The 10214-nt window shown below is 44.4% G+C and overlaps 1 protein-coding gene across 1 annotated transcript in view; it reads left to right on the top strand.

The window, feature by feature from the left end:
- LOC112071658 (unconventional myosin-VIIa) overlaps nt 1-9579 on the top strand; it is a gene marked incomplete at its 3' end in the record, with an annotated part of 47073 nt that extends 37494 nt beyond the window's left edge. The window contains 7 exon segments of the mRNA XM_070439469.1: nt 305-424; nt 4435-4608; nt 5071-5298; nt 6476-6643; nt 7010-7127; nt 8616-8742; nt 9416-9579. Of these exon segments, the coding sequence (XP_070295570.1) occupies nt 305-424; nt 4435-4608; nt 5071-5298; nt 6476-6643; nt 7010-7127; nt 8616-8742; nt 9416-9579 (1099 nt within the window).
- Nucleotides 9580-10214: the final 635 nt, after the last annotated feature.

Below are 10214 nucleotides of genomic sequence, written 5' to 3'. Positions count from 1 at the left end.
CTGACTCGACCATGCTTATCACACTCTGAATGGTCCCATGCTTATCACAACTCTGAATGGCCCATGCTTATCACAACTCTGAATGGTCCCATGCTTATCACAACCTGAATGGGCCCATGCTTATCACAACTCTGAATGGACCATGCTTATCACAACTCTGAATGGGTCCCATGCTTATTCAACTCTGAATGGTCCCATGCTTATCACAACTCTGAATGGACCCTGCTTATCACATATTCTGTAATGACCCATGCATTATATAGTCCTACATTGACTGATACTCACTCTCTCTCCCTTCCTACAGTTCCTCCAGAGCTTTATCCGGTTCGGCCCGATGGGCTACGCCCCCTACTGTGCCAAGAGACTGAGACGCACCGTAGCCAATGGGGTTAGAGGAGAGCCTCCGAGCTGGCTGGAACTAGAGGTGAGAGGGAACTAGGGATATCATTGAGGAAAAAAAAATCAAATCTTGACGTTTAAACAGCCATTTATTTTAGCATTCATACATTAAAATGATAACCTACTTACTGCTGTCCCCAACCCAATCAGCCACAATGGTATTTAATGCCGTTTTAGGGTTCTCTGCTGTGTGCCTCTCCTACATGTTCTCAGTGGTCAGTACATGGGACTTCATGTCCCACTTGATGACTCGTTGCAGTGATGTATAACAGCGTGTTTGTTCATAGACGTACGATGTTGGAGAGCTCGTTCTTTGTACACTTTCTCTGGCCCGGGGGTCGTCACAAATTTTTCAACATCTTGTAGTCTGGTTCTAGATATGCCATCAGGGCATTAAGGCAGACATCCTCTACCATTGACAATAGTTGCATATCAACTGTGCAATCATTTTGTGGTGGGGGTCTGTTAGTGGTAGTTTGGTGATCAGGGCCTGTTAGTGGTAGTTTGGTGATCAGGACCTGTTAGTGGTAGTTTGGTGATCAGGACCTGTTAGTGGTAGTTTGGTGATCAGGGACCTGTTAGTGGTAGTTTGGTGATCAGGGTCTGTTAGTGGTAGTTTGGTGATAAGGACCTGTTAGTGGTAGTTTGGTGATCAGGGCTGTTAGTGGTAGTTTGGTGATCAGGACCTGTTAGTGGTAGTTTGGTGATCAGGGCCTTGTTAGTGGTAGTTTTGGTGATCAGGACTGTTAGTGTAGTTTGGTGATCAGGACTGTTAGTGGTAGTTTTGGTGATCAGGGATGTTAGTGGAAGTTTTTGGGGTGTTAGTGGTAGTTTGGTGATCAGGGCTGTTAGTGGTAGTGTTTGGGACCTGTTAGTGGTAGTTTGGTGATCAGACTGTTAGTGGTAGTTGGTGATCAGGCCTGTTAGTGGTAGTTTGGTGATCAGGGCATGTTAGTGGTAGTTTGGTGATCAGGCTGTTAGTGGTAGTTTGGTGATCAGGGCCTGTTAGTGGTAGTTTGGTGATCAGGACCTGTTAGTGGTAGTTTGGGGCCTGTTAGTGGTAGTTTGGTGATCAGGACCTGTTAGTGGTAGTTTGGGGCCTGTAGTGGTAGTTTGGTGATCAGGGTGTTTAGTGGTAGTTGTGGTGATCAGGACCTGTTAGTGGTAGTTTGGTGATCAGGACTGTTAGTGTAGTTTGGTGATCAGGACCTGTTAGTGGTTGTTTGGTGATCGGGTCTGTTAGTGGTAGTTTGGGACTGTTAGTGGTAGTTTGGTGATCAGGACCTGTTAGTGGTAGTTTGGTGATCAGGGTCTGTTAGTGGTAGTTTTGGTGATCAGGGCCTGTTAGTGTAGTTTGGTGATCAGGACCTGTTAGTGGTAGTTTGGGCTGTTAGTGGTAGTTTGGTGATCAGGACCTGTTAGTGTAGTTTGGGGCTGTTAGTGGTAGTTTGGTGATCAGGACTGTTAGTGGTAGTTTGGGACCTGTTAGTGGTAGTTTGGTGATCAGGGTCTGTTAGTGGTAGTTTGGTGATCAGGGTCTGTTAGTGGTAGTTTGGTGATCAGGACTGTTAGTGGTAGTTTGGGGCCTGTTAGTGGTAGTTTGGTGATCAGGGTCTGTTAGTGGTAGTTTTGGTGATCAGGACTGTTAGTGGTAGTTTTGGTGATCAGGGTTGTTAGTGGTAGTTTGGTGATAGGGCTGTTAGTGTAGTTTGGTGATCAGGGTCTGTTAGTGGTAGTTTGGTGATCAGGGCCTGTTAGTGGTAGTTTGGTGATCAGACCTGTTAGTGGTAGTTTGGTGATCAGGACCTGTTAGTGGTAGTTTGGTGATCAGGTCTGTTAGTGGTAGTTTGGGTGATCAGGGACCTGTTAGTGGTAGTTTGGGGCTGTTAGTGGTAGTTTGGTGATCAGGGCTGTTAGTTGTTAGTTTGGTGATCAGGGACTGTTAGTGGTAGTTTGGTGATCAGGGTCTGTTAGTGGTGTTTGGTGATCAGGACCTGTTAGTGTAGTTTGGTGATCAGGCCTGTTAGTGGTAGTTTGGTGATCAGGACCTGTTAGTGGTAGTTTGGTGATCAGGGCTGTTAGTGGTAGTTTGGTGATCAGGCGTGTTAGTGGTAGTTTGGTGATCAGGACTGTTAGTGGTAGTTTGGTGATAAGGGACTGTAGTGGTAGTTTGGGGCCTGTTAGTGGTAGTTTGGTGATCAGGGCCTGTTAGTGGTAGTTTGGGACTGTTAGTGGTAGTTTGGTGATCAAGACCTGTTAGTGGTAGTTTGGTGATCAGGGCCTGTTAGTGGTAGTTTGGTGATCAGGGCATGTTAGTGGTAGTTTGGTGATCAGGGTCTGTTAGTGGTAGTTTGGTGATCAGGGCCTGTTAGTGGTAGTTTGGTGATCAGGACTGTTAGTGTAGTTTGGGGCTGTTAGTGGTAGTTTGGTGATCAGGACTGTTAGTGGTAGTTTGGGGCCTGTTAGTGGTAGTTTGGTGATCAGGGCTGTTAGTGGTAGTTTGGTGATCAGGACTGTTTAGTGTAGTTTGGTGATCAGGACCTGTTAGTGGTAGTTTGGTGATCAGGACCTGTTAGTGGGGTAGTTTGGTGGATCAGGCTGTTAGTGTGTTGGTGATCAGGACTGTTAGTGGTAGTTTGGGGCTGTTAGTTGTAGTTTGGTGATCAGGGCCTGTTATTGGTAGTTTGGTGATCAGGGCCTGTTTAGTGGTAGTTTGGTGATCAGGACCTGTTAGTGGTAGTTTGGGGCCTGTTAGTTGTAGTTTGGTGATCAGGGCTGTTATTGGTAGTTTGGTGATCAGGGCCTGTTAGTGGTAGTTTGGTGATCAGGGCCTGTTAGTGGTAGTTTTGGGCCTGTTAGTGGTAGTTTGGTGATAGGACCTGTTAGTGGTAGTTTGGGGCCTGTTGTGGTAGTTTGTGATCAGGACCTGTTAGTGGTAGTTTGGTGATCAGGACCTGTTAGTGGTAGTTTGGTGATAGGACTGTTAGTGGTAGTTTGGGGCCTGTTAGTGAGTTTGGTGATCAGGACCTGTTAGTGGTAGTTTGGGGCTGTTAGTGGTAGTTTGGTGATCAGGACCTGTTAGTGGTAGTTTGGGACTGTTAGTGGTAGTTTGGTGATCAGGGTCTGTTAGTGGTAGTTGGTGATCAGGGTCTGTTAGTGTAGTTTGGTGATCAGGACTGTTAGTGGTAGTTTGGACTGTTAGTGGTAGTTTGGTGATCAGGTCTGTTAGTGGTAGTTTGGTGATCAGGACCTGTTAGTGGTAGTTTGGTGATCAGGGTCTGTTAGTGGTAGTTTGGTGATCAGGGACCTGTTAGTGGTAGTTTGGTGATCAGGGTCTGTTAGTGGTAGTTTGGTGATCAGGGCTGTTAGTGGTAGTTTGGTGATCAAGACCTGTTAGTGGTAGTTTGGTGATCAGGGACTGTTAGTGGTAGTTTGGTGATCAGGGTCTGTTAGTGGTAGTTTGGTGATCAGGACCTGTTAGTGGTAGTTTTGGTGATCAGGCCTGTTAGTGGTAGTTTGGTGATCAGGACTGTTAGTGGTAGTTTGGTGATCAGGACCTGTTAGTGGTAGTTTGGGACCTGTTAGTGGAGTTTGGTGATCAGAGCCTGTTAGTGGTAGTTTGGTGATCAGGGCCTGTTAGTGGTAGTTTGGTGATCAGGACCTGTTAGTGTAGTTTGGTGATCAGGGCTGTTAGTGTAGTTTGGTGATCAGGACCTGTTAGTGGTAGTTTGGGGTCTGTTAGTGGTAGTTTGGTGATCAGAGCCTGTTAGTGGTAGTTTGGTGATCAGGGCTGTTAGTGGTAGTTTGGTGGATCATGGGATGTTAGTGGTAGTTTGGGGTCTGTTAGTGGTAGTTTGGTGATAACTTCACTGTGATTTGAATTTTGTAGAGGAATAAATACATAAACAAAAAGTGTTTCAGTTAGGATTTTTTTTCTTAACGATCACAATTTTCTTTAAACGTTTTGTAGTTCTTCTGTTGTTCTTCTCTTCTCCAACCTTTTGACCTCTGACCTGTGTTTGTGGTGATTGACAGGCGACCAAGTCTAAGAAGCCCATTGCGGTGTCTGTGACCCTGATGGACAGTCGTACCATCAGCCTGCCTGTAGACTCCTCCTCCACCTCCAAGGAGATCTGCCAGTTACTCTCTGAGAAGGTCTCCCTCAAAGACACCTTCGGCTTCTCTCTCTACGTGGCTCTCTATGAAAAGGTAAGCAGCAATATTATCAGTCGGATGGCATATGACCTCTGACCTCTGCTTCCAGAAAAGTATTTGAGACACCCTGAATTCGACCCCTAGGCCCTCCTGTACATCCGAAGGTGTAAGCGATATGGCACGGCTTCACCTTTGCCCCCTGTCCTGTTTTACTCTGACCTCTGCTTCCAGAAAAGTATTTGAGACACCCTGAATTCGACCCCTAGGCCCTCCTGTACATCCGAAGGTGTACGCGATATGGCACGGCTTCACCTTTGCCTCCTTCTGATTGGTTGGATTACATTTTGGCCATATTGCTGACCTCTTCCAATCTAAAGGAGCGTCTAGGGACGAGAGACTGGGGGTCGATTTGGAGTTGAGCAACTGTCTGGTGGACCAATGTGACAGGGTTCTTAGTGTCGGTGTGTGTTTTAGTGTAATGTCAATGAGGTGTCTGTTGGTCCCACCCCTCTCAAGGTGTGGTCGCTGGGCAGCGGGCGGGAGCACGTGATGGACGCCATCTCCCAGTGCGAACAGGAAGTGAAACGGAAGGGTGGGCAGGAGCAGCACGCCCCCTGGAGACTCTACTACAGGAAGGAGATCTTCACCCCGTGGCATGACTGTAAAGAGGACTCCGTCAGCACAGACCTCATCTACAGACAGATCGTCAGGGGACTACGCTTCGGAGAGTACCAGTGTGACAAGGTGACGTAATGCTCTGGGGTTAAGTCCCCCCCCCCCCCCCCCAGGTACAGATCTAGGAACAGCTTTCCCTCCCCCAATCTACCTCTCACAAAGTGGGGAAAATTCAGAACTGACCCAAGATTAGCATCTAGGGCAACCTTACCCTACACAGTCAAGTCTTGAAGTAAAGTGATCTATGTCACTGGTTCATATACTGTACGTCTCCAAGAACCAAAGTTTTGGAACATTTACCGTGGTCTGTAGAGTAGCAGTGTGAGAAGGTAGGTAATGCTCTGTCTGGCTATGCCCGCGTCCCAAATACCACGCTATTCCCTATATAGTGCACTACTTTTGACCAGGGCCCATAGGGGTAGTGCACTACTTTTGACCAGGGCCCTATGGGCACTATAAAGGGAATAGGGGCCATTTGGGATGCAGAGTATAACTACCGTGATATACACTGAGTACACAAAACATTAAGAACACCTGCTCTTTCCATAGACTGACCAGGTGAATCCAGGTGAATGCTAATGATCCCTTATTGATGTCACTTGTTAACCTGTCTCCTCCCCTTCATCTACACTGATTTGAAGTGGATTTAAGGAAGGATTTGTGTTATTTTTATTCCCTCAACCCTTTGCTCTCTCTACGTGACACATGTATGCATCACAGCAAAGGATGCAGAGGACGTGACCAAACTCAAAATGGGGGGGAATGTTTACTAGTTGCTCAGGAGGTAAACAGGAAGTCAGATGTGTGGAATACATTTGTCTAGTTGTAGAAAATACTGGGTATCAAGAAAACGAAGGTAAGGAACAAGTGCTGCGTGAATATTATGTGTCAAACAGGGTATTTATTTTATTGGCTACTGCTCGACTAAAAAAAAATCTTTGTCGACCAAACAATAAAAACAGAAGACTAAATGGGTGCAGACCTAGTATACACAGTGAAACATCACTGTGAGGTCTTTGATTTATCCGGCTCGAAGGACCACTTTACGAAAGGGCCACCTCTGACAAGCTCACGTGTAAATCTCATGAAAGCCAGCGGCAAAAACAGAGTTTTCTTTAAAAACAATAAATGGTTAAATGGATGGAGACACATTTTCAACTTCTAACAGAAATGGGCAAAAGTAGTTTAAAAAAAAAACTTAATCTTGAACTAATGTCCTTTCTCTTCTAATCTCCATTCTCTCCAGGATGATGATATAGTCCAGCTGTCAGCAAAACACTTCTACATTCAGTATGGATCGGACTGTAGTCTTGACAACGCTAAGACAGTAGTTCAGGACTGCGTTAACTCTTCTCTTCTGGAGGCCAAGACTCAGGACAAATGGCTTCAGATGGTCAGCACTGCCCATGCTCAGGTCAGTTGACTGAATCATTTGAGTTTAATTTGAACAATTTAGGAAAATTCACATGTAGACAGTAAATACAAAACAACATGAGTTAAATCACTCATTAATGGGGGTTGTGGTCAATTCCATTTCAATTCAGCAGGTAAACTAGAATTCCAGTTGAAATGTTCCTCGTGAAACGGGGTGAATTGAAAACAGAATGAAACGAACCTTGGATATMACTTATTAACAGGCCTTTTTTAAAGTCCTTGCTGGTGATAGAGAGCAGTTTTATGAATTAAGACGATTGTTTCCTTCTCTACTGTGGAGCGAGGAGACAATGTTCTATCCAACTGTGCAGTGTTTTCTTATGGTCCTCTGTCTATCATATCACAGGGTCCATATATCAACTCTAGGCAGAAAGCAGCAGGTGTCAAGGCCGAGGTGGTGGACTACGCTCGTCAGAAGTGGCCTATGTTCTTCTCCAGGTTCTTCGAGGCCGCCAAGTTATCAGGTATAAAAATAAAAAAAACGTGGTTCTCTCATATGCAGTGATCTCAGGCTGCATCCCAATTCTCCGTCCTTCACATACTTCTTATCACAGATTTAAACCCTTGGCATGAGGGTGTTTGACATATTTAGGCCGTGTCCAAAATGGCAACCTTTTCTCTATGTAGTCGCGGATTATTATTATATTATTATATAATATTATTATATTTGACCAGATAATGTAGTGGCCGCTTTAATTGACAATGAAAATACATGTATTCAAAATGGAAGGCAGTTGGAAGGAGGCAAGATCAGGTGTTGACTATTCTAGCCAATGAGAGGGCAGATACGTGTTTGAACAACAGGCACAACGGTTTTCACTAGTTACCGCAGCCACAAAGTCAAAATTGGCTATATTGAAAAAATGGTGTAAATCAACTCTAGCGGGTAAAAACAAAGGAAGGGGCATCGATCAGAAAATCAAAAATAGTGTCTGGTATGGGAATTTCTTATAAAGATCAGGAGTAAAATATCCCTGGACTGTCCATAGGTTAATAAATGTGTAACTAAATCAAGCCAATCGGGGGAGATTGAATTATTTGTGCCAGAAGGGCATGGGCTGGAACCCACATCAACATGGTAGGACTATATGTATATATGGGCTGGAACCCACACCAACATGGTAGGCCTATATGTATATATGGGCTGGAACCCACATCAACATGGTAGGACTATATGTATATATGGGCTGGAACCCACACCAACATGGTGTAGGACTATATGGGCTGGAACCCACACCAACATGGTAGGACTATATGTACATATGGGCTGGAACCCACATCAACATGGTAGGACTATATGTACATATGGGCTGGAACTCACATCAACATGGTAGGACTATATAGGCTGGAACCCACATCAACATGGAAGAACCTATATGTATATATGGGCTGGAACCCACATCAACATGGTAGGACTATATGTATATATGGGCTGCAACCCACATCAACATGGTAGGACTATATGGGCTGGAACCCACATCAACATGGTAGGACTATATGGGCTGGAACCCACATCAACATGGAAGGCCTATATGTATATATGGGCTGGAACCCACACCAACATGGTAGGACTATATGTATATATGGGCTGGAACCCACACCAACATGGTAGGACTATATGGGCTGGAACCCACATCAACATGGTAGGCCTATATGTATATATGGAATCACTGTTACTGTGGCAGAGAGACAGCGACAGTGGGAGGAAGGAAAGGCAATGCCGCTTAACCACCAGTTTACATTAGTGCAGCGCTCCCGCTTGTTCTCCCTCCCTGCTGATGGGCCACTGGTAAAAAGGAGTGGACTCTATAGGGAACAGGATGGGATTTGGGAAGCAGACCTGCTGATGGGCCTCTGGTAAAAAGGAGTGGACTCTATAGGGAACAGGATGGGATTTGGGAAGCAGACGTTCTGTTTATTCCGCTGGTTTAACCCATTATGCATATTCCCAGGTCCTGCACTTCCTAAAAACAAGTTCATTGTGGCGATCAATTGGACAGGCATCACTTTCCTGGACGAGAAGGAGAGGAGACTGCTGCAGCTCTCCTACCCAGAGGTCACTGGGGTCAACACCATGAGGTACAGCACAGTAAGATATAGGTTAAAGCTCACAGTTAAGGTGCGCAGTGGTTGGGAGCAGGGTGTGAGCCCCAAACGACACCCTATTCCTTATATAGTGCACTACTATAGGGCCCCATAAGGTTCTGATCAAACGTAGTGCGCTATGTAGGGAATAGGGTGCCGTTTGGGACGTCCCCCAGGAAGCTAGGTCAAAGGCTGCACAGTGGTTGGACAGTGTTTGTGTCATGGGAACATTTGCCTCAACCTAATGAATGTTCTAGGAACTTTCACAGGTTCAATTTTGGTTTGCTGGGAAAACATGACTGGTACATTGTGCTATTACATTACCTGGAAACCTAATGTGAACGTTTGGGGAATGTTCTGTGGTGGTTGTTATAGATGTTGTGCACAACATTTTAGTGAATGTTAGGAGAACATTCCAAGGATATATTTATTTGTATTTATTTATTTATATAAAAATAGATTTTGTTATCAAAAACATGATCTGTATGTTTTGGGGATGTTATCATGCTAATGTTAGATAAAACCCTAACTACAGAATCTCAGCTAACGTTCTGGGAATGTTCCTGGTTAGCTGGGTAGTGAATAAGACCCTGGATTATGTGTTGGGATACTACGTTAGGAGTCAACTAGTGTATTTCAGCAGAGTGATTCTCCTCCTTCCTCTCAGGGAGGGCAAGACGTTTGGCCAGTCTGTGAGTCTCCTGACTCTGAAGGGAGACTTCTCTCTGAACGCGGTGATGGCTGGGAACATAGCAGAGCTGGTGCACATGTTCCTGGGAGGACTGAGGGAACGCTCTCAGTATGCTGTGGCCCTGCAGGAAGTCAACCAAGGTAACACAAATACCAACCAAGGATTTAGAAACATTTATATTTGAGCTAAATTTAATTACGTTTTAGATGCGTTGGTTTCAACGTATGAAAATTGCATCATTATGTTGAACATACTTTGTTTTGTTTAGTACAGTAATATGTCAGCTACAGTATATATATATATATATATATATATATACATATTCATTGGTTTCTCTCAATTCAATTCAAGGGGCTTTATTGGCATGAGAAACATGTGTTAACATTACCAAAGGAAGTGAAGTAGATAATATACAGAAGTGAAATAAACAATAAAAATTGAACAGTAAACATTACACTCACAGACGTTCCAAAAGAATAAAGACATTTCAAATGTCATATTATGTCTATATACAGTGTTGTAACGATGTACAAATGGTTAAAGTACAAAATGGAAAATAAATAAACATAAATATGGGTTGTATTTACAATGGTGTTTGTTCTTCACTGGTTGACCTTTTCTTGTGGCAACAGGTCACAAATCTTGCTGCTGTGATGGCACACTGTGGAATTTCACCCAGTAGATATGGGAGTTTATCAAAATTGTATTTGTTTTCTAATTCTTTGTGGATCTGTGTAATCGGAGGGAAATATGTGTCTCTAATATGGTCATACAT

This window comes from Salvelinus sp. IW2-2015, unplaced genomic scaffold (assembly GCF_002910315.2).
Source record: "Salvelinus sp. IW2-2015 unplaced genomic scaffold, ASM291031v2 Un_scaffold1676, whole genome shotgun sequence".
NCBI lineage: Eukaryota > Metazoa > Chordata > Actinopteri > Salmoniformes > Salmonidae > Salvelinus > Salvelinus sp. IW2-2015.
The sequence above is the reverse complement of the archived record's forward strand: the minus strand, read 5'-3'. Positions and strand labels throughout refer to the sequence as shown.